This window comes from Rattus rattus, chromosome 2, assembly GCF_011064425.1.
Source record: "Rattus rattus isolate New Zealand chromosome 2, Rrattus_CSIRO_v1, whole genome shotgun sequence".
In the NCBI taxonomy this organism is placed as follows: Eukaryota; Metazoa; Chordata; class Mammalia; order Rodentia; family Muridae; genus Rattus; species Rattus rattus.
The window spans coordinates 120,633,133-120,657,614 of record NC_046155.1 but is presented as its reverse complement, the minus strand read 5'-3'; the positions used below and the strand labels follow the sequence as shown (position 1 = coordinate 120,657,614).

At 50.6% G+C, this 24,482-nt stretch overlaps 1 protein-coding gene across 1 annotated transcript; it reads right to left on the bottom strand.

The window, feature by feature from the left end:
- Positions 1-441: 441 nt before the first annotated feature.
- On the bottom strand, positions 442-24,482 carry Rhcg (Rh family C glycoprotein). The gene is made up of 11 exons (XM_032895987.1): positions 24,248-24,482; positions 14,565-14,751; positions 10,580-10,730; positions 8,766-8,913; positions 7,719-7,885; positions 6,857-6,994; positions 6,530-6,666; positions 6,177-6,301; positions 5,932-6,005; positions 1,945-2,148; positions 442-807 (listed from the first exon to the last, which is right to left on the bottom strand). The coding sequence occupies exons 1-10, from the start codon at positions 24,432-24,434 to the stop codon at positions 1,969-1,971; spliced, it is 1,494 nt and encodes a 497-aa protein (XP_032751878.1). The 5' UTR covers positions 24,435-24,482; the 3' UTR covers positions 442-807; positions 1,945-1,968.

The following is a 24,482-nucleotide window of genomic DNA, read 5'->3' as shown; positions in this document are numbered from 1 at the left end:
GTCATAGTTTACCTGTCCATTCCACACCTGGAAATTTAAGGACCTGACCGTTCCCCATGGTACAGCAGGAGTGGGACTGGACTGGCAGAGGAAGGGGAGGATTAGTGAAAGTCAACTGGGAGGGGAACGCTCCCTCCTTACTCCCAGCCTGCGGGAATGTACTCAGAGCAAGCTAGTACGCGGGTGGCTTTCTCACCAGTGCGGACCCTATGGAAAGAGCGGTGCTTGGGGGCGGGGGTGGGGGGGGAACGCAGTCTAGGGCTGAGCTCCTGGGCCTCCCTGGTTGGATGGACTTTCTTGTAGAGAGAGTGACCCTTTGGGCAAGGGTCAGGGCTAGGCAGGAGGCCAAGTCCTCTGAGTCTGCCTATATCTCACCGGGGTTGTACCAGAACATTCACTCCCAGTCTACAAAGAGCATCGACAACACAAAATAGAGTGATCTTGGGAACATGGGAAGTATTGTTGGGGAACAGGCAGAGGCTGGAAGAGTCCAAAGAGGGGTAACCCAGGGGACCAAGCCCTCCCGCTCCACACCCCCATCCCACCTCCAATCTCAGCCTCTCTTCATGGTGCTTTTCACAGGATATGAGCATCATGACCCCAGGCAGGGGCAGACCTTCTGCAGCTGACCCTGGCTTGGAGCTCACTTTGTCAGGAATCTCCTCCATTCTCAGGCGAGCCCCCTGGGATGAAGGAGCTGCGGGAGATGCTAGAGCCAGGCCAGTGGGCCTTTCAGCTGCCCTGCTCCAGAGTTCCCAGCGATGTCAGCCCCAGCTCTTTCCAGAGCATGGTGACAATCTTTGGAGCCTGTAGGGAGAGAGGGAGAGCGGCTGCAGAGTCCCTACCACGGTGCGGCGCAGCCTCCCAACACCTTTTCTGGATGAGGTGAGCACCAGCATCAACGGCCACAGTCTGGCTTTGGTCCTCCCTAAAACCCCTCTCTCCTACTTTTCCCCCTAGACCCAGCTACTACAAGCTCTGGTCTCTGAGGGTGTCAAAAGCTTATATGATCAATGGCAATGACCTTGAAAGCCCCTTCCCCTCACTTGGTAGCCATGTGGCTTGAAGATGCTATCCCTTAGTGTATTCATCTTTTAAAAAGAAAGAAGGGGGGCTGGGATGTAGCTCGGTTGGTAGAATGCTTGCCTAGCATGCACGCAGAGGCCTGAATTGGAAGACCAGCATTTTATAAACTGGGTTTAGTGGTACACACCTTCCAGCACTTGGGAGGTAAGACAGGATGATTAGTAGTTCAAGGGCATCCTCAGCTACTTAGTGAATTCAAACCCAGTCTGGGATATCTGAGGTCCTGTCTTCGAAGGGGGATGGGGATGGTGGTGGCGGCACCCATCTGTAATCCCTGTACTCGGCTTAGGCAGGGGGATACTTAGTCCCAGGCTAGCCCAGGATATGAACAAGAGGTAAACGACTACCTTGCTTCCTGGAGTTTCTCAAGGTTTGGATAGATATTACAGCACCCCATCAATATTTTGTGTGCTACAGAGGGGGAGGGGGAGGGAAGGTCTAGCCTGATCTAACCAAGTAAAGCCAAATCATAGATGAGGAGACTGAAGCTTGATCTCTAAGCCGAAGAGACTCTCCAAGTCAAGCAGCAGCACTCACAAAGCCAAGTGTGTCCCTGGGTCTCTTTCTTTTTCTTTCTTTTTTTTTTTTTTTTTTTTTTTTTTTTGGTTCTTTTTTTCGGAGCTGGGGACCAACCCAGGGCCTTGCGCTTCCCTAGGTAAGCGCTCTACCACTGAGCTAAATCCCCAGCCCCCTGGGTCTCTTTTCTATATATTCCTCCAGTCTAGCCTGCCCGGTCCACCTCAGCTCACACCGTCATTTCTTCATGCTTGTTGTTTGTTTCCTAGCTGTGGCATCTGGCTTTGAGGCCTGGGCCTCTGTTAAGAGAAGCAGATCACCATCCCCACAGGCCAGGCTTACCTGCTTCTCACCTGCCCAGGGAGTTCAGTGTACCAAGGATGATGAAGTTACTGTTGCTAAGGATGCTGGAGGTGTTGGAGGGACTGGAGGAACTATGGATGCTGAAGGGGTTGAAAGTACCAAAGGTATTGCGGGTACCAGAGAGGCAGAATGTTTGTGAGCGAGGTCCTCAGGAATGTAGACAGTGTTTACCTCTTCAGGAACCTGTGGAGAAAGAGAGAGAGAGAGAGAGAGAGAGAGAGAGAGAGAGAGAGAGAGAGAGAGAGAGAGAGAGAGAGAGAGAGAGAGAGCGCTACTTCCAGGGTCCAGGATGTCTAGTGGAATACTGGATTAGTGTTGGGGCGAGCCAAAGGTTGCAAATACTGTGTGGCGAGTGCCACCTTGTGGGCATCTTGGAGACCGCATGGTGTGAACTTTTCTCATAGCTTGCCCTTCACCCTTGGCGCTGTCATGATTGACACTGCCCGGGATGCTAGGGCACAGCAAGAACCAAGCAAGGTTCTTGCCGTAAGAACAGCAGCTGGATAAGCACAGGATGACACAAGAGTTCAGATTGCATTCTGGACTCAGATAAGCAGTTTGAAGGTTCAGGGAGGAGGCGCCCATGTTTGAAAGATGAGCAGTATGGCACGTCAGAACTTCAGCCACATCCAAAAATACAACAAGGGAATGCAAAGACTGGAAATGGATCTGGGAGGTGAAGCATGTGGGAGGCAGCTCAGCCCACCTCACAGCTGTTGAACCCCCTTTCTCTGAGAAGCCCTCTCACAACCCAGGGGTGAAGGGACGGCTTTCACGTCCAGCAATTTAGATATCCCCCCTAATGTAGTACTGCTGAGGTGTGTAGCTGGGAGAAGGTATGGACTTGGCACTGATTACAAAGGTCAGAACGAATCAGGATGGGCTGGAGGGATGTCTCAGTAGTCAAAGGTCGCTTGCCATATAGTCATGAAGAATTAGAGTTCAGCCCCAGCACCATGTAACAAGCCAGGTGTCTGCCATAGGCCAGTGACCCCGGCTCCAAGAGGAGCAGAGACAGGAGGACCACTAGGCCTTGCTGGCCTGCAGCCTAGCCGCGAAACTTTGAGCTCCAGGTTCAGGGAGAGATCCTGCTTCAAAGGAATAGGCAGAGAGAGATAGAGGATAGATGGATGTACTCAGGTACATATATATCCATGTGGGCAAGCATGGATATACACTCAGACACATACACATAAGAAGATGGATGAGTATAGACAGGCAGGTAGTGATGATACATGATAGCTAGATGATAAATAGATGATAGATAGATAGAGAGATAGATAGATGCTTGATAGATGATAGATAAATAGATGATAGATAGATGATTGATAGATGACTGATAGATGATAGATAGATAGATAGATAGATAATAGATAGGTAGATAGGTAGATGATAGATTATAGATAGATAGATAATAGATAGGTAGATAGATACGCAAATGATAGATAGATAGATAGATAGATAGATAGATAGATAGATAGATAGATAGATGGATAGATGGTAGATAAGTAGATAGGTAGATAGAGGCAACTCTTATTCTTGGAGATTTTGGGTCTTAGTATTACGTCCAAGTGTTTCTAATTGTAGTGTCTCAAACTATGTTTCTGCAGACTTTAAAGGTAGGATGAAAGCAGTCATGCTCAAGAAAAAAAGTCTATTTGAAATGTAATAGTACGGGGTTGGGGATTTAGCTCAGTGGTAGAGCGCTTGTCTACCAAGCGCAAGGCCCTGGGTTCGGTCCCCAGCTCCGAAAAAAAAAAAAAAAAAAAGAAATGTAATAGTACAGGGCACTCTGTATGCCAGATAGGAAGAGAGAAAGAAAAATAAAAGAATAATCAAATCCCAACTGTGGATGGAAAACCTACACAGAAAAAAGAACAAGAGGAAACAAAGTATTATTGGTGCTTCAAGGAGGGCGTGTGTGTATGTGTGTGTGAGTGTGTGTCTGTGTCTGTGAGTGTGTGTGTCTGTGTGTGAGTGTGTGTTTGTGTCCATGTGTGTGAGTGTCTCTGTGTATGAGTATGTGTCTGTGTCTGTGTGTATGTCTCTGTGTGTGAGTGTGTGTCTGTATCTGTGAGTGTGTGTGTGTTCTGTGAGTGTGTGTGTGTATTGTGAGATTAAACCCTATGCTTTGTGACTTGTGCTCTACCACTGAACTACACTCTTCATTCCTGTAATTATATTTCTAGAAAGGTTTCTCTAATTCCAGAGTTTTTGTAATGAGCTTTTAGCAATTTTGTAATTTAAAATAAGCAGATGAGGGTCAGTGAGACAGCTTGGTGGGTAAAGGGCTGGTGACCTGAGTTTCATCCCCAGAACCCATATGATGGAAGGAGAGAGCTGACTGCCACAAATCATCCTTTGATTTTCTATGTCTGTCTGTCTGTCTGTCTGTCTGTCTGTCTGTCTCTCTCTCTCTCTCCTCTCCCTCTCTCTCTCTCTCTCTCTCTCCCTCTCTCCTCTCATAATGAAAGCATCAGGTAAACACCTGCAATAGTGGATTGTGGGAAAGAGATCCTGATACCACAGGAGACCCAAGTTAGGCTTTTTTTTTTTTTTTTTTTTTTTTTAATGAGTTCTAGGCAAACAGATGGCCCAGTGGGTAAAGTCATTTCCTGTCAATTCCTGGTACCTACATGGTGGGAGAGAACTGACTTCTACAGATGCCTTTTGACTTCCACATATGTGCTGTGGCACGTGTGTGCCCACATACACACACTTGTGTGCACACATGACGAAACAGTGAGAAAGAGAAAAGTGAATGAGTGAGACACACAGACACAGAGGGAGACAGAGACAGACAGACAGACAGACATATAGAAATATAGAGAAACTGCACGTGAGAGAGTTCTGCTGTATTCTGGTATTTTATTTCCTAGAACACCTCTCAGGTTGGGTTTTGCACTGACTAAGAGTGATGGAATGTGGTGGAATTCTGCTGCTGAGGCAGAATTCTCTGGGAGCTTGTCCATCTGTAGGTTCCCAGCCCTTCTCAAGGAAGCCCCATTGGCAAGCATCAAGTGGCAATTTTTAAGGTAATCATTATGGAGTCTGGGGTTGGACACCACACTGATTCTCTCTCAAAGATGAATCTCAGAATCACCTGAGAAGCTTTACAAAATATTCCCCCATCCACGCCCTGCACCACCAGACCCATGGAACCCAAACTGCTGGGTAGAAGTTCTGAGAAGCTCTGGCACAGTGGTCCTCAACCTTCCTAATGCAGTGTGACCCTCTAATACTGTTCCTCATAACCGTGGTGATCCCCAGTCAATAAAATTATTTTTCTTGCTACTTCATAAAGGTAATTTTGCTAATGCTATGAGTCATAATGTAACTATCTGATATGTAGGATATCTGATATGGGACCCCTGTCAAGGGGTCATTTGATCCCCCAAGGAGTTGTGACCCACACCCACAGGTTGAGAACCACTGCCCTAGAGGCTTCCCAGGTGACTCTCAGATGCCAGGAAGGGTAAAGAGCCAGCAGCCTAACAGAGAGGTTCTCAGATGGGGCCCCCATCAGAGTCATTCAGAAGGTTGTTAATACTTCTGGGTAGGACAACTTTTTTTTTTTTTTCTGGATAGGGCTGCGTATATCATGCCAAACTCACTGTGTGTCTAAGAATGAACTTCTGATCCTCTTGCCTCAGCCTTCTCCCTAGGCTAGGATTACAAGGTGACACTCAGGCTGCTAGGGCGGGGATAGACTTTGGGAGTTCATTCGAATACAGCTGGTTGAGCCTCCAGAAACTCAAGCCCCAAGACAGGCTGCTGCTGTGACTCCACTCCCAGACGGTGTAGAAAGAAAAGTGTTCAAAGCCCTGCTGGGGTCCAGCGGGGAAAGAAAGGAGGGAAGGTCGGGAAAGTGTCTTCGATACCGTGCCCTACATGGATGTCATAGGTAAGGACCAGGTAGGAGTGTGCAGCTGCCGGTGTGCAGAGAGACAGGTCTCTAGAGCTTACCTCCCAGTAGATGTCGTCCTCGAAGCAGTTTTCATCCGAGGCTTGCCCCCAGAACGGCAGTTTCAAAATGAATCCTAAAGAGATCGGAGGGCACAGCAGTAAGAAGACACGTTTCGCTTACCCCAACTTTCCTCCTCAGCTGGACCCCCCTCTTCCCAAACCCACCCTTAAAACATGCTCTTAGGTCCCCCAGTTAGTCTCCCACCAAGACCCACGCCTTTTCTGGTCTAGCCGTTCTCACTTACCCACAATGATGCCTCCCACCAGGGCCATGGCCAAGCTCAGGAGGAGGCCAAATATCTGGGACCTGCCCTGCATTCTCTTGGTCCAGTCCGCCTTGTAACCCCCAAAGCCAAAGGAATGGACTATCCTGGGGTACAGACAGGAAGCAAGTGAGGGCCCCATGGAGGCCATGATTATTGCAACCTAACAGATGTGCTCCTGAAATCCTAGGCCTTTCTGGCCAGATTGTTCCTTCCTGGCATCTTGTGGTGGGTCTGACGGTGGGGACAAAGGTCTGGAGTGGAAAACGAAGAGGAGGAAGAAGGAATAGAGAAGGAAGGAGGGAAAACCACCCTCGCACCTCCACCACACTTACCCCGGCTCTCCATACACATCAGGGGAGGAGTAGGCCGCTGTCACAGCACCCACAATGCCACCTATGATGCCAGGGATGCCGTGCAGGTTGTGAATGCCACACGTGTCCTGGATTCGAAGACGGGACTCCAGGAATGGCTAGGGGGAGCGGGGAGGATGGCACTGCTCAGGCTGTGGCTGTGGCAGGGGCGTGGGAAGGCTATCAAAAGACACAGGGCTCCCTAGGCCTCACCCCCTCCCACTGTGCCTCCCTATTATCAGGAACATAGCCCTCCCCCCTTCCCCCCTCCCCCTACACTATCCCCAGCACTAACCCCAGGGTCCTCACCGATAGGTAGGCAAATCCTAGGGTGGAGAGGATGCCACAGAAGAAACCCACGATGAGGGCGCCGTAAGGTGTGAGCATCATCTCCGCGGCTGTGCCCACACCCACCCCACCTGCAAGTGTGGCGTTCTGGATGTGCACCTGGACAGGGTAGGCAACGTATGCAAACTCTCAGTTCCAGTCCAAGAGCATGGCCCGTGCTCACACACTGTGCAAAGTTGGAAGCTGGGAGCAACTCAGATTCAGTAAGACGGGTGCAGGCTGAGGTCCCAGGGGTTAGCCTTGGTCCCAGCTTTGCAAGTGAACCACCTACAACCTCCAGCAGGCCTGGACATGTTCTGTGTCCGTGAGTCAGTGTGCTGCTGCATACCCATGGACCCTAAAACCCATCTGCACACTCTCCTTTTCTCCATGTCTACCTGGGGGCCAACGGCATATCTGAGTGCACACTATGTCTACAGAAGGTATGTGTGGGCCTCATGTATGTCCAGCTGCTACCAATTTTCTTCGTCAGCTGTGGCAGGTGCTGTGCTGCTGGCTCCTCTAAGCGTGTGGGCTGGGAAAGCTTTATAAAGCCCAAGAAGACCAGTGGTGTCAGGAGGATGAAGACCTGACAGAGGGGACAGGCAGCCACCCCCCCACCCCTACCGCCCACCGGCAACTCTGCTAGGTAGGTCTGATGTGACACTCAGCTGGCACTGGCTAGTAGCATTTCCACTGGGTGTAGGAAAGACAAGAACATTTGGCGGGGATGGCCCACTCTGAGCATCCAGGTTTGGGTGTGCCAGTCTAGAAGCTGCCCGTCACCATGAGGTGTGAGAAGGGCATAGCGGTAGAATACCTCCCCTCAAAGGCTGCTGCTCACCATATCCAACTTGCCCTTCTTGTGTATGACACTGGACACTGCCACTGTGGTTAGCACACTAGCCGCCAAGGAGAGGTAGGTGTTGAGGGCTGCTCGGTGTTGGGTGTCTCCGTGGAAGGAACTGGCTGAGTTGAAGCTAGGCCAGTATATCCACAGGAAGAGGGTACCTGGGTCAGAAAATATGCACAGACCAGGGGCCAGGAGAGAGGTGTTAGGCCAGGCTCACACAACCCGGAAAAGAGGCACTGCCTTTCAGCTCCAGAGAACTCTACCTGCTCCTTACCTCTTGGCATTCCTCTCACTGGTGCTCCTCCTAGAAGCCCCGCCCCCTGGCCTAACTCACCTAGCTCCAGTTGGCCTCCCATACTACTTTACAAAGGCCCCTCTGTCTCCCCTCACCACTAGGGCTGGTTACATGGTCCCTATTCTTATAGTATCATGGTGGAGAGTCTCTCCCCTCTCAGTCTACGGGGTGATGGAAAGAAAGGCTGGGACTGAATGACTTCACATGTTCTCTAAAATGAAGGGGCATAAGGAGTTGGAATGCAAACCTTGACCCAGTACAGGGACCAAGTGGGCCAGTTCCTGGCGTCCACTCTGTCTGCTTTGGGGAAGTCTAGGGAACGTATAGGATGTATGACCACCAACTTCTTGCCACTCCACGAGGGAGAACATTGGACACCTAGGACTCTAGAAGTATCTACAGGCTCCTCCACTCTGCCCTTCCTCCCCAAGAACCAGCAGTCACCCACTGATTCTGTGCAGTTCAGGGGTGATCATGACAACCTTCACCCATCAGGGCGGACCTTCGGTTTATAGTGGTCCTCGCCCATCATGACAGGTGCTCTTCTCTCACTCATGACAGCAATCTCTCAACTATTCATAGCTGTCCTTACCCATCATAGCAGTTCTGACCAGTCATAGCAGCTCCCACCTACGGGTGACAGCCCTCTCCAGTATGGTGACCCTCTACAGTGGCCCTCACCAACATGGAACATCTCACCCATGATGGCTGCCCTCACCAACATGACAGCTCTTAGTTCTCACCAATCATGGCGAAAAGGTCCGAATGGTACACTGAACTCTGTCTCTGCTTGCTCTGCTCCAGGTTTTTTCGGTAGAGGATCCAGGTCACTGTGAGTCCAAAGTAGGCGCCAAATGTGTGGATGGTCATAGAGCCCCCTGCATCCTTTGCCTGGAGTGCAAGGGGCCTGTCAGGGCCAGGCACCCTTTCTCCCTCCTTCCTCAAAATACTACTGCCCACACCACACATAGGCACACATGCTTTGCTCTGTCTGACTCTTCAGAACAGAGCCTAGCTCCCTGACCTATTCCCCACCACCGGCAGCGCGTACCCTCCCTCCCCCCAACCCCTGTGTGTGTGTGTGTGTGTGTGTGTGTGTGTGTGTGTGTGTGTTTGGTTGGGTTTTGTTTTGCTTTGTCAATTTGACATAAGCTAGTGTCATCTGGGAAGAGGGACCTTCAGCTGAGAAAATACTTCCATCTAATTGATCCAATAGGCGACTCTGTAGGGCATTTTCTTGATGTGGGAGGGCCCAGCTCACTGGGAGTGGTGCTGACCTTGGGTAGGGGTTCTGAGTTGCATAAGAAGCAAGCCATGAGAAGCAAGCCAGTAAGCAGAACTCCTCCATGGCCTCTGCTTCAGCTCCTGCCTCCAGAACTTCCTTAGATAATGGCTTGTCAGGTGGAATTCCGTGTAAGCAAAACAAACATTTTCCTCCCCCTGCATTCCTTATAGCCACGGTGTTTCATCACAGTGACAGAACCCCTAACTAAGCTGCTTCCTTCCCACAGCAATCGATTGAGCAGAGAGAGGTAGGGATCCCTGTACCCAGGCGGCTGGCCAGACAACAAAATGCCTTGGCCCTTCTCACTTGTCCTTCCCTTGGCTTGGTTAGCTCTCCTGGTGGGCTCCTGGCTTTAAGTGCCTGTCTATGGGAAGCCCCTCAACAATAAGGCTAATAGTGGTGCTCTCTGCTGGGTTGCCTAGTTCTGGAGATGCTCAGTGCCCTGTGTTTGGACTCCTCTCTGAATTGTAACCTGCTGTCTCGGTCCAGCATGCTCCCCTCTCCCTATAGCCTGCAGCGTAGCTCAGCCGAGAAGCAGACTCTGAAATCTGAGTATGTGTGATACGCTGGCCAGGTTCGAGGTCCGAAAGCTTCCAGACATACATCCTACCCTTATCAACAGGGTTCCCAAGTGCTATGAAGAATACAGAAAAGCCCTGTAAGAGCTACATGAGGCAGCATTGAGAGCTAGGGCCAAGGAGGGACAATAGGGACGAAGGCCAGCAGGACCTCTCTGAAGCGACATTCAAACGGAAACGTGGATCATGAAAATAAAGATGTCTACTCCAGGCTGAGAGGACAGTAAGGGTAAGGCCTTGACAGGATCATGTCCCATGCAATGGGAGACATAAGGGACATGCAGTGGTGACAGAGCAGAGCCTGAGCTCTGAGGGAAGGGAAGGCTGGGGCCAGCATCTGCAGAGCCTTCGGCCAAGTGAGATTTTACTCTGAGTGAAATGAGAACTACTGGCCATCTTTAATCAAGGGCATGGTCTTCTCTGCCTGGTGAAAAGCCTGCTCTGGCTTCCGGTGGAGACAGGCCTGGCTTCGAGGAGAACAGAGTCAAGTCTGGAGATGACTTAAAGTCTGTTCTGCCCAGACGCTGGGCAGATATGTTGGGTACACAATGATTTCCCTTGGGAGGCATCTTGATTCCTACATTGTAGATGAAGAAGCCATGATGCAGGAAGCTTAATGACTTGTTAGGGTGTGCATAACCACACCTTCATCCCTCTGTCTCTCCCCCTCCCCCTCCTCCTGAGCTCTGCTCACCTCTATCAGGTTCAGGAGGATGAACTCATTCACTGTGAAGAGAGTCACTTGGAAGAAGGTCATAATGAGCAGTTGCATTGGGCTGATCTTGCCTAGAACTGCCCCAAAGGCCACACAGGTAGATGCCACACAGAAGTCGGCTTGGATGAGGCTGTAGACAGACAGACCAGGGAGGAGCTGCGGCTATAACCAGAAAGGACACACCAAGCCTTTGGTCCTCTGTGGACGGTGGCTGGTGGCTTAACCTTTCTGAGCCTCGGTTTCACTGTCTGTGCTAATGAGCTCACCATAGGTAGAGCCACTCATGCATAGTGCCCAGCACAGTGGCAATGGGAGCCATGCTTCCCTTGACAGTCCTGTGCCTGGTGGGCAGATTATGCTCAAGAAACCAAGTGGTTCAGCCAGTGTTGTTGAACAAACCCTGTACTGGGGGTGTAACCCTGCCCTCTGTCTTCTGCCTGCCCTTTCCCAGAATTTCCTCTTACTACCTTTGCTTGTCAAAAGCCTTTCAGTTCACCCAGTGTGACCTCGGCTCTGGACCCTGAGTGCTCTCTCCACTCACCTGTCCCTACCACCATGCATGACCTTCTGAGGTTTGACTACTTAGACAATCCTTCCTGTCATTTTACCCACCAGAAAGGGTCAGTGTCCCCAGAAGAGACAGAGGGACCTTCCCACTGGAAGTAAAAATCTATATTGGCACTGGGACAGAAGGAAGGGACAGAAGGAAGGCTCACAGAAAGGCCAAGAGCAAAGGAGGCACACAGGTTCCTCTTGATTCCGAGCAGAACAGAGAGATCACAGAGAAGTGGACATCTGCTGCAGCCACACCAAACATCCACCTGCAGGATAGCCTGCTTCTGTCCACCCCCTGCTTTGCCTGGATTACTGTCTCCGGCCAGCAGCAAGGCCAGCTAGCCTGCATTCTCAAGCAGATTTCCAGTGTGGGTCACCAGAAGGAACCTGTCAGTAGGGTGGGCATAAGGAAAGAGGGGCTGCTTCTTCAAGGCTGTCGAACGTAGAGGGATCCTCCTCATGTTCAGAGGTGCATGTTAAACACTGAATGGCAGTGAGTTGATTTAATTGAGGGCCAGTTTGTGGAATGAGGAAAGGGCCTCCCCCGAGGATCTTTACAGAATGTCCCTCTGCTGTTAGCCTTGTTCATCACTGTGTCCACAGGGTCTGGCTGGAAGGGTGATGGGCTACTGAATGCTAGTCATATGCCCTCTTGAGCCATCCCCCCAAGTACAGAATGGGGGTACTCTCATTGCCTGCATCTCACAGCTATGATGGGAAGGCTCAGGGAAGACCAGGGAGAGAGAGAAAGCCTGGGCTTCTATGCACTAACACCCCGGAGACCCACTTTAGGGGTCTCAGGAAGGCCTGAGAGCCCACAGAGGAAAACTGTCTCAGAGTGGCAGAGACTGGGCAGATGTCAGATATAGATACTCATCCCTGGCTACAAGGTGAGGTCTGGGGACATGTTCATCCCAGCCTTGGACTCCAGACATTGACTCCAGGCCAGTAGCTGGAATCTAATTTCACAAAGCCAATTTACTCAAATTCTATTTATCAAGTGACCAACTTGCTGAATAAGTAGTTCACCTCAAACTTGCTAACTCAGAGTCTCTAACCAATCCTTTGAAAAAAATTTTTTTAATGGTATCCTTTTCCATGTGCCGTAGCCATTCTGCAACAGAGGTGAATCAGGTATATAACGGGTGTATTTTTACTCTGGTCCCATTTGAACTTCAGGGAGATATGCAAGCCACAGGTTTTATTTGATTGTCTTGCCTGTTTCTTTTGTGTGTCATTAACTGGTTTGAGTGACTGCTGTTTTACACACGTTTTACTTTTCAAACACCTGACTGATAACACTTGGCTGGGACTCTACTTGTGACAGCAAATGTGGTGGTCTGAGTGAGAAATGCCCCCACCCCCACCCATTCACTTTAAGAGCTGGCTCTCAGTCCTGTGGTGGTGTTAGGGGGTGTGGCCTAATGGAGGAAGAGTGTTCACTGGTGGAGAAAGATGGGGCAGGCTTTGAGTGTATTTAGTCTTCACCCTATTTGGATGCTTGCAGTTGATGCTGTGATCTCTGTTTCCTGACCCTGGTGCTAAGCTCGTCTGCTGTCATGCCTCTCTGTCATGATGAGTTCCTAGAAACCAAATCTCAAATACACGCCTTCCTCCAATGGGTTGCTTTTGGTCATGGTGGGTTTTTTTTTAATATTTATTTTTTTAATTTTTTAATTTTTATTTATTTAATGTGTGAGTGCTCTGCTGCTTGTACATCCACCTGCCTGAAGAGGGCATCAAATCCCATTACAGATGGTTGTGAGCCACCATGTGGTTTCTGGGAATTGAACTCAGGACCTCTGGAAGAGCAGCCAGTGCTCTTAACCACTGAGCCATGTCACCAGCCCCCCCCCCTTTTTAAAAGATTTATTTATTTCATGTATGTGGGTACATTGTCACTGTCTTCAGACACCAGAAGAGGGCACCAGATCCCATGACAGATGGTTGTGAGCCACCATGTGGTTGCTGGGAATTGAACTCAGGTCCTCTGGAAGAGCAGTCAGTGCTCTTAACCACCGAGCCATCTCCAGCCGCCTGGTCATGGTGTTTTATCACAGCAACAGTAACTAATGCAGCAGAGCCCTTTGCTAGTCATTTCATAGCAATTTGCTCCTACCTCTGTGGACTTGAGAAGACTGAGGAATTTTCAGTGCCGCTGATGGCTTTCTCAAACAAGGAGCTTTCCCACCAACCAAACTTCCTTATGTGTTTAAAGGCCAAACTCCTTTTTTTTTTTTTTTTTTTTTATGTGCCCAATTGAAGGCCATCTGAACTCCTATACAGGAAGAGCCTGCCTTATCCTAAAACTTGGCTCCAACTAGGAGACACCTCCACTCTTTGGTGCCATGCAGCATCAACTGAGATTCCAGGGACCATAGTGTGATAGAACAGCTTTGCCTGTTGTTTCTTGACAAGCTGGTTTGGGGAGATTTATTTCCACCTGTTACTGGTGTTGTGGTGGGTTGGGGAGGCTCAGAGGAGAGTGAGGGACCTGGTGGGAAGGGGCTGGTGACAATCATCAAACTGAGAAGTTATAGTAGATGTTACTTAGAAGGCTGGAGGTGTGAGAAGAGGTTGGTGCCTCACCCTAGGACCTGAAGCCAGTCCAGAGGCTTCAACTGAGAACCGCTGCCACCACCACCACCACCATCACCACCTACACACACCAGTCTTCCAGCTATTTTCAGTGCTCATTCTGCCCCAAAGAGGCAGAGCGCAAGGAGACAAGGGCTCTATTTGGTTGAATTCTCCATTTCTGTGTCCTCCCAGCAAGGAGCCTTCTGATACTGATGACTGGCCCTGCCTCCTGAGTTCCTAAGGTTGTATTGTCTCAGAGCTGTGAAGAAGGGATTGGGCCCTTCCTCTTCTGTAGAAAAGATTATCCTGGGAGAGAGATTCTCCCACAGTACCTCGATAATACTAAAACTTCCATCCTGGAGAGTTGTTGATGAGAAAAACAGCGTGCGTGGAGCACAAACAACTACAGGTGTCCATCACCACACCAAGGTGTCCTGAAGGACAAGTCACCTTGTTTCAAACCCTCCGAGCCCACCCCTGTCTCCATCACTCCCCCTCTCCCCGCCCAATTCCTTTCCTTTCTCTCCCATCCCTTTCTCTCACTACCAGGCCGCTAGGCCACGCTTTCTGAGCCTTACTCAGTTTTTCTTGCCCACCCAACCATAGAGCGGTCTCTATTACCACAGGCCCCGCCCCCGCCCCGCCCCCGCCCCGCTTGAGCCACGCCCACCCTGGGCTCACCTCATCAGGTTGGCCCCGCCCCCAGCTCCTGAGCTGCGCCCAGTCCTCCTGCACCGCCCCCTTCAGGGACCGCCCCACAACTACCAGACCCCGCCCTGGGCCCCGCCCAGTCCAACCCGCCCGCCCCTTGATTGCTCCCAGGGCTCACTTCTCGACGCTCAGGAGAATATGGCCTTCTTCAAAGAAATGGAACCATCCCTGCATGAGCAGCGCCCACTGGATGCCGAAAGCTGCCAGCAGGAAGTTGAAGCCTACAGCGCTGAACCCATAGCGCTGCAGGAAGGTCATGAGGAAGCCGAAGCCCACGAAGACCATGGCGTGTACATCCTCGAAGCCTGCCGGGAGAGTGCAGTTGAAGATCTGTCTCTGCTGCAGAGAGGGTCCATTACAGCGCAGCCCAGGGCGGCTCCTATATTTCTAGGTGACAGAACCTGGAGTCCTGACTCCCTGCTTCCCTCTTTCCTACAACCAGACTATAGCTGGGTGGCAGTAACAAAAAACGGCCACTACCTCCATCTGGGGAGGGGGGCCTTGAGGTGGGTCTCCAGATTAGACTACGGGGTTGTAGAATCAAGATGCCTGAGAATACCCTTGGGAGAAGACAGTTTTCCAGATGGCACTGCTGGTGCACATGGATGGGCAATGTAGTCTTGCCTTCTCCACAGTAACCTTTTCCTCGGAGGAGAAGAATCAATGCTTATCTGAGTAAGCGTGGCCTTGACAAGTCAATTGTGGTTGCCCACATAGCTACTCATGTCCACCCATACTCCCACCCTCCCCAAATCCACTTCGTCCAACTAGGCAGTGGGAAAAACTGGAACATCAATGTTTCATCTTCTGGATGGATGGCTGATGCCAAACAGAGTTGGGCCTCAACACCTTGTCTAACACCACCTCACAGATGTTGCAGAGGTTAAATACAGATGTGTATGTGTGCCCACAACAGGAGATCCCACTGGATAGCTGTTTTGTATTTATTATTATTAAAGCATTGATTGTATTTCCAAGTCTGACTAGACTTCTAACTCACAGTGACCCTGGTGAGTCACCTCCCTCTGTGAGCTCAGGTTTCTAATAAAAACTAAGAGGATAGGGTAGAAGATTTGGGATGGGCTCTCCCAGCACTAACATTGCTTGCTCTTAGAGCCCAAGAAGAACAAGAGAAGGCAAAGAGCTTTGACAAGTGAAAACTTGAGTATCCTGGCACACGCCCTTAATCCCATCACTCAGGAGGTACAGGCACGTAGATCTCTGTAGGTTCAGGGCCAGCTGGGTCTACAGTGTGAGTTCCAGGACAGCCAGAGCTACATAGTGAGGCCCTGTCTTTTTAAAAAATAAATAAATAAATAAAGGGGGCATGCCCTGGAGAGATGGCTCAGTGGTTAAGAGCACTGACTGCTCTTCCAGAGGTTCTGCGTTCAAATCCCAGCAACACATGGTGGCTCGCAACCATCTGTAATGGGATCTGATGCCCTCTTCTGGTGTGTCTGAAGACTGTGACAGTGTACTTATATATAATAAATAAATAAGATAAATATAAAAACAAAAAACAAACGAACAAAATAAAAAAAAAAACCCAGACAAGTGAAACCCTGATAGAACTAACTATAAGACACAAAGGAACTGTGGACAGCATGGGACACAGAGAAACAGACGGCAGGGCTCCCACTGGCCTCATCTGGGCAATTTAAGCAGCAAAATAATGGTTTCTCATAATAAGGTACAATCATTTAGATACAGGGATTCACGGGTCCACACTGGCAATAAATACGTAAACATGACAGAGAGCAAAGAGGACTCTTGCCCACAGTAGCTCGCTGAGGGTCCTGCCTACGATCTGTTAGGATCAGAAAAGCCATCGCCTTCTCACCGGCTCAGTGAGCGATGCTAAACTCGGAGGGAAATTCCAACGAGAGCAGGGCTTTTTGCACCGTCTTTAAAGATCCTGCCAATGAATGACTCATTGGCCTCAAGGGAGGAACAAACAACTGTAATTGCACAGAGGAAAAATTAGGTTACATATTGACTGGGGGAATAAAAATTAACATGTCCTTCTATGGCAGAAGGGCAGTGTATGCCTCCAGATGGGACAGCCTATAAAGGATGTATCACCTAATATCCCCCATAGGGTGCTCTCCCTGAGATGGCAGGGCCAAAGTTAATAATGAAAGAATTGGAGACAAAACCAGGAGCCTGTTGTTAAAGGGGTTGAGGCTGAGGCAGGGCTCAATGGCACTTGCCTGCTAGCCCAGCCCTTGAGAGACTGGGACAGGAACATTGCAGACCTGAGGCCAGCTTGTGCTGCATGAGACCTTGTCTCAAAAGCAAAACAGAGCAATAGTGCTTAAGCTGTACTCTTGAAAATTGTTGAAGGAAAGCTGTTTGTTTGTTTGTTTGTTTGTTTGTTTTTTAATGTTCCAGATCAAAAGCCATGCCAATTGGATAAACCTGCGTCTGCACTGGGTTTGGAGGAGAGTATACAGGGAAGAGCCAAAAGGTTATTGTATCAGCTGAGAGAATTGGGTGCATTACGGTACCTCACCCATATGCACGTATGAAGTTGAATACGATGTTATGGAAGCGAGTACTCCCCTTCTTAGGAAATATGCTGGAGTGTCCAAGGGAGGCAGGCGATGAGGGATGTAACTGACCCTCCAAGTGACTCATGGGGTAAAATGTGTGTGTGTGTGCATGTGTGTGTGTATGCGTGTTTGTGTGTGTGTGCGTGCGCGTATGTGTGTAACTGGAGACAGAAAGAACAATGCTTGCACCGAGTTAACGTGGACACAGCCTACCGTTGTCTCTCTGTGCTCTATTTTTAGCAGCTTTTGTAAATTTGAAATTATTGCCAAAGAAAAAATTAAAAAAGAGAAAGACCAGGCAGCTATGGGCAGCCACAAGGCCACCCCCGTTCTTTACATTGTCTGTGTTTCCACCCTCCCTTCTGTGTGCCCGCTGCACTCACCCCCCCTTTCCTTCTCAGTCCCCCTGCAGGGGCATTGCTATGGTGGTGCTCCCTTTATCTAAAGGTCTCCCTGCAAATCTCAGCCCAATACCTCCCCTCCCCCCACGGAGAAGCCTGCTGACCACATACCTTTTTTTTTTTTTAACAAGGTCTCAGTGGTAGCTCTGGCTGTCATGGAACTCAACACAGAGATCTACCTGCTTCTGCCTCCCGAGGGCTGACCCAACTGTGAGCACCCTCCTACTTTAAGGCCAGGTGTCCCCTCATGGTCCCCTCATGTCCTTCCCAGTTCCGTTACAACTCAAAGTTGTATGCTTACTTGTTTGTCTAACCCACTAGACTATACAGCTCTAGGAACATGGACCATGTGGGCACCAGGGTATTCTTAGCACCTAGGAGAATGCCAAGGTGGGGCCTCCATGATATTTGCAAGAGTATAGCATAGCAAGGCTGTGGTGGCACGTGTAGTCCCAGCACGTGCATGAGGCAGAGGCAGGCGGATCTCGGAGTTTGAGGTTAGCCTGGTCTACAGCGTGAGTTCTGGGACAGCAGGGTTACACATAGAAACCCTGTCTTGAAGCATCCTCATTTCCTCCCCCATCAAATAAACCTTTGGCGATACATGCCTTTGATCCCAGCACGTGGGAGGAAGAGGCAGGGGGATCTCTTGAGATTGAGGCTGGCCTGGTCTACAAAGTTCCAGAACATCCAGGACGACCTGGAGAAACCCTATCTCAATATCCCGCCCCCAAAAAAGAGCGCAGCTCACTGGCTGCTCTTCCAGGGGTCTGCACCCTGGGCCTCTGTAGACATCATGCATGCCACTGACACATAGACATACATGAGTCAACCCCCTGCCTCATTCCCACACATGCAAATTACATTGTGTTTGTATTTAAAAAAAAAAACCAGTATAATCCTCACTACTTTTATCTTGTAGTTAGCTGGGCACAGTCAAAGAGCATCAGGGCGATTTTACAGTGCGGCAGGCCTGAGGTCCCTCTTTTTCTAACACTCACACACAGGGCTGGCAGGCCCTGGAGCCCCGCGGTCTGACGAGGGAATGGTGAACAGCATCTTTGCTGCATCAACCTTGACCTCTCCTTTCTGTCCTAATCTCTCTCTCTCTCCCCCCTACCACCGTGTCCCAGGCTTCCCTGAGGCCCAAGCCTTGGCCACACAGGCCTCTGGGCCAGCAGGAGCTGAACAGAAATAACAGGCCTCCCAGCCTATCAAAGGGCCGGAGCACAAATGGATTCAGGAAAGCTGACAGGATGTGCTCGGCATCCGCTTCAAGGTTTCGGGCTTACTCTTCTGCTGAGTTCAGCAGGGCAAACACCCTGGCTGGGGTTTCTAAATGTACGGATGGGTAGTCCATGCTTTACCATGGGCCACGCCTTCTCAAGTTGCCAGCTGTTGTGGAGAAAATGGAGGGAATGTACGTGATGTGCCCCCAAGATCTTGTGGTTATTCTGGGAAGAATGGATGAATGACAAACTAGAAGAGTTCTGTGAAGGAGAGGCAGCATGGTCAGATGACAGTCTCTTCCAAGCAGAGGGGCTGGAGAGGCAAGCTGTGGAAGGTTACATGCTGGGCGAGCCTAAGACAGCCTTGGCTGGGCGAGCCTAAGACAGCCTTGGCTGGGCGAGCCTAAGACAGCCTTGGCTGGGCGAGCCTAAGACAGTCAACCAACCACGGAGGAGGCGGGGCCGCCCTCAAGCCAGAGTGTGCAAATGAAGAGAGAAACAGACCAAGTATGAGTGTGCCTTTTGCGAGGGGAACTCCAGGAGAAAATGTCCAGTCAGCACCCAGGCCTTTCAAGAAGGGGGTCCAGATCCCAATGTCACAGAGGAGCCATGCAGACAAGGAGGAGGAGGAGAAGGGCACCAGGGCACACTACACACCCTGAGGCTGCCTTTAGTCTCCCTGTGTCCCAGGCATGAGGAATCCTGGCTTTTCCTGTCCTTCTGCCCCATCTGCCCCCTCTCACCTTGAGTGACCTGGCCTCCTCTGTGCTTCTCTAGAGATTTAGTAACTTCCCTTCCATGGGCACATTCCCTTTCTCTTCCTCTTCCAAGTTGGTCCTGAGTTAGCAGTGAAACCAGCCATTCATCAAACCTGTTTCCTAAGGTTCAGTGCTAGCTGAAGGTTCAGGTGGTAATTATGTGGAAATTTGGTCTGTGTGGCATCTCCAAAGGCATGTCCTCTCAGCTCTACAGAGGGCTAGCCCAGGAGATTCTGTGGGCGCTTTTTTTTTTTCCTTTTCTTTTTTTTTCCGGAACTGGTGACCGAACCCAGGGTCTTGTGCTTCCTAGGCAAGCGCTCTACCACTGAGCTAAATCCCCAACCCCCTGTGGGCGCTTTTAATGAGGGAACCCCATCAAAGACCAGGCACAGGCTGTTGCTCATATATGGGCAGGTCTTTTTCTTTTTCTCTGTCAAGAGTGGTCAGGTGCCGGTGACTTGCTACAGGTAAGTGTCAGTTGGCCCTCTGCCCTTCTTCCCAGCTTGGGGCGACTTTTCCCCAAGGTCTAATAAGGCAGCTCTGCACACTGTCGGCTAACCATGTTACCATCCACCAGAGGGCGCTACTACATAGCTGTTTCCATTCTCCTCCCAGACACTTCTGCCCCTCTGTAACTCCTCAGACGAGAACCCCAGTACTCCCCACCCCCATCCCTCCGTCCTTTCTGTGTGGTGCCCCCTCCCCCAGGCAGAAGGTGTTCAACCAAAGTTCATAGTAAAGTTTCCCACTCGGGTGATTCGCTGAAGCCCCTATCCCCACCTCTACTGTATCAGCAGTGGTGCCTGGAAGGACTGGACCTCTCTCTCCTTCCAGTGCCTAGAGGGCAGCAGCCAAGCCTCTCTTGTTTTGTGGGATGATGATGACAATGACAATAACAATGAAGGTGGTGATTGTGTGTAAGTACCGAGGTCAGGACAGCATTTGGAAGTTGGTTCTCTCTTTCCACCGTGGGTTACGGGAATCAAACTCAAGTTCTTGGGCCTGTGCCCCAAATGCTTTTATTTATTGAGCCATCCCACCTACCCCTTGCTTGCTTTCTTAGACATCCATTGGCAGCTGCCTACTTCTCCCTCCACCAGCACTGCAAAGTGTCTTGATGGGGCAACAGTGCCACAGTCAACTCCAGAAAGCAGAAGACTGTGCGGTAGGAGGGCGGGTTTGGCGTCATCCCTGCCAGTTGTGCTAGGGACAGCGACCTGTGCCACAGCACTGGGGCCCCTAATCCACACTTTCTTCCACTGTAAAATGAAAGGGAGACATTTCCTGCCGGACAGCAGGCAGGCAGCACACAGCAGCTAAGAGCACGAAGGAGCATAAACCAATGGTTCTAACTAGTTCCAGGGACGTGCTTCTCGGCCACATCTCTAGCCAGAGGCTGGGCCTCCATGTAAACACCACAGTGCGGGGTTGGGGATTTAGCTCAGTGGTAGAGCGTTTGCCTAGCAAGCGCAAGGCCCTGGGTTCGGTCCCCAGCTCCGGAAAAAAACAAAAAACAAAAACAAAAAAAAAAAAACAAAAAAAAAAAAAAAAACCACCACAGTGCATTGTCTCCCTTCTGGAGCCCCATGACAGTATTTATTAAGAAGCCACATCCTAAAAAACGTTGAATCCTCTTAGACACTCTATACAGCATAGCCCCACTCTACAGAGGGGCAGACTGAGGCTATGGGTTAGAGCATTGAACGATAGATCTGACCCAGATATTTCACTGCAAGGCTCACTACTAAGCTATTCTTGCCACTTGTTCTGGTTAAACCTATCCCGATGGGATGGAGCAGAGTCTGAGGTACGAGCCCGAGGACCAGGTCACGCTGGAGGCTTGGGCCTCAGGAAACAGACCCTTAGTTGTTTGAAATATGAGCATTCTCTGCTCCAGACCCTCTCCTAAAGCATGTCTGTACCCTCTCTTGGTGTCCCCGGGTAGCTTCTAGTGTCAGGACTTGGTGGCCCTCCTTGGGCGAGCTTCTGCAGCCACAGCCCATGGTTGCTGAAGCTGCTACCCCAGCTAGAAGGAGGCTTTGCACCCAGCAGCTGCTCTGGCACTGCAGTTCTCCAAGGGCATCAGGGCACATCCTGAGCTAGCGCTGTGTCTGTTGTCTATGAGGGGCTGTGGTCAGGGATACTGATTTCAGGCCCTCTTCAGTCCTTGTGCTGGCCTGCTCTGGACACCAGCGATGCCCAGCAGGCTCCTCTAGTCCCTTGGATAGGAATGAGGCCCCACAATTCACCCTGCATAGGTGCTCATGGCTGCAAGCCAAGAACTGGAAGTACCACAGGGGCCTGCCCTGTCCCCCACCCTTGGGAATTAACTGATCGTGCAGAAACCAGGGCCTGGAGACCCATCTCACCAGGAAGCTTCATGCTCTTTGCTTAGCTCCTAACTACAGACACCATGATCAAGGGAACTCAAAGAGTAGTACTGGAGAGAGGTGAAGGATGATGGGTAGTGGGGTCAGGGAGTCACCCGGGAGGATGGGCTCAGACCCCAGGATGGCTTCCTGGGCTCCTGGTTTCTTATTGGGTGACCTGTGTGAGACACGTCTGGTGCATGGGTTTAGTTTTCTCATCTGTGAAATGGGCATGGGGAGTAGCAATGCCTCCCCTTAGGGATGGTAGTGATGATCAAGGAGAGACCCATGCTTGGCTGGAGGCACTCTGGCACCATAGTACTTCCTGTCCTTGCCAAGGAACACTGAGGCCCGAGGTTACCTCCCACTCCTTGCTTCCATGCAAACGCTGCCCCGGATCTCTTGGAGTTAGTGACAAGGGCAACTGGAAGGCATCCTTGTTAGTTAGGGCTCTCAGAGAAGAGAGCGTGCTTTTCCTTCTCTCCTAGAACCCTTCTCTTAGGCCGTTCTGAGCCTCTGACCCCACTTCCCAGGCTTCCCTTTCAGAGATCCCTTGGCTGCCCCGCTCCCTCTACAGCAACCAGTGCTTCCCACTGTCAGAGACTGCCTGCCTGTTCAGAGCACCAGCATCAGCACTCCTGGCCTCAATAAATCTGAGGACCAGAGACCCAGGGTGCACAACTTGTTACTTCAGAGTGATCGGAAACCCTAACTCACTGGGACAGTCAGGGTTTATGTCTTGGTCCTGACTCATTGCTGCCAGCATCTCTTGGTCATGTCGATAACTGCTAATGATCGAAGGGAACAAAGACAGGTGGCTGAGGGTGGAGGGACAGTATAGGACTTGGAGAAGGTTATGTCCCTTCCTGAGGGACATGAGGTTCTGTAGCTTTCCATTGTGGGGTCTTGATGACGATCTACCAGGACAAGAGAAAAGACTCTGCAAACACTCACAGAAGCCTTGCCCTCTCCTGCAGGGCTGGCTCTGGTGCCCAGATGTGAGCAAAACAGCTGGAGACATCAGGGACAAATCTAAGCTTGCCTGCTTCTTCGTTTGCTTGCCAATCCCTCACCCAGAAGAGGAAAGTTTGGCAGCATGAAGAGTGGGTTTTCGGTGTGGATTCTGAAGCTACAGATGTCGAGACCTTGTTTGAAGCATACAGCCCTGAATCGCACCCCTTTATCTCCAGAAAAAGAGAATGTCCTGCATACAAGCTACTGGGGGAGCCAAGGTTGACATAGGCAGCTGTCGGAAAGAAAACCTTCAGGGTTCCCTCAAAGCCATTGGCCCATGACCACATGAGTGCCAATGACTAGAGGAATTGTCATTGGCTGCTAGCAGATAGAGCAGAAACTCAGAAAGCACAAGGACATTGGCAGAGTCCTGGGCTGGGAGTCCAAGGTTAGACTACCTCGAGTGACCTTGGGCTACTTGTAAGCCCTCAGAGATGCCCAGTCTTAAGGTGCCTGTGTTTAGTGATCTTGCGATTGACTGCTATGTTTTTTTGTTTGTTTGTTTGTTTGTTTTTCTTTTTTTTTTCAGGGCTGGGGATCGAACCCAGGACCTTGCACTTCCTAGGCAAGCGCTCTACCACTGAGCCAAATCCCCAACCCCGACTGCTATGTTATAAAGCGAGTATTACTCCCTGCACCGTGCCTCACACCCCTCCTGTGGGGTGGATCCCACCATCACTCCGTAGAGAAAGAAGTTAGGGTTCATTTTGGTTGACATCAGCCTGAGACAACACACCCCAAAACAGCAGAACTACGATAGAAAAGAGGTTTGCCATTTCGGTGTCATAATCTTCTTCGTTTCCTTTTAAAAACATGTCTGAGTGTTTGCCTGAATGTGCGACAGTGCACCACATGTGTGTGGCTGGTGCCCAGGGTGGGCAGAAGAGGTCATCAGATTCCCTGGAGCTGGATTTATAGATAGTTGTGAGCAACCACGTAAGTGCTTGGAATCAAGCCCTGGTCTGGAAAAGTAGCCAGTGCTCCTAACTGTTGAGCCATCTCTCCAGCCCCTACAGCCACATTCTTAGTCAAAGCACCATGGATGCAGAAAAATCCCAGGAAAAGGGAGCGTTGTCCAAATCCTGGGACCTTGTGGCCCAACGCCACCTCTGTATGGGACCTATGGTCTCACATACCAGTCACCAGGGACACCAGTCACACACTAGGGACACAAGAGGCATCTGATGGCTGGGAGAGAGAGGGATCAAAGTTTCAAAACAAAACAAAACAAACTCAACTAACCAAACAACAATAACAAAGACAGCCCATTTGTTTCAGATGAGTGCCTCTGCCAGACTTTCAAAGTGTGAGCACCTCTGACCATTTCTCCAGTGACTGGCTGAGGCAGGTGATCCCTGGTGCAGACCCTACCCTGGGACCAGAGACAGACCTAACGTGGAGCCCAGTCAGGGAACCGCCCAACCAGCTAAGGACCATCTGGAGACTCTTCAGGAGAGCCTGCTGGTCATAGGACTTACTAGGGTAGCGATAGTAAAATTCGTTCTCCACATCGCTGGAGATGTTCTTGCGCTTCTTCTCCAACCACCAGTGAGCATCAGCCTGGATGTCGTAGCGCACGAACACGCCGAAGAGAACCACCATGGTCACCTGCAGGATCAGGCAGGTGATGGGCAGCCGTCCCCGGAGGTTGGTGTTCCAGGCCATGCTCTGCACTGCCGGTCGCTCAGTGCCCTGAGCTCCGAGGACAGGGCG

Excerpts from the sequence above, each read along its gene's own strand:
- Rhcg (XM_032895987.1), bottom strand. The coding sequence starts at position 24,434 with ATGGCCTGGAACACCAACCTCCGGGGACGGCTGCCCATCACCTGCCTG. Across the intron at positions 7,886-8,765 it reads GGACCTTTTCGCCATGATTG|GTACCCTCTTCCTGTGGATA; the intron begins GTGAGAACTAAG and ends TTTCTGACCCAG. Across the intron at positions 2,149-5,931 it reads AGGACGACATCTACTGGGAG|GTTCCTGAAGAGGTAAACAC; the intron begins GTAAGCTCTAGA and ends CTTTCTCCACAG.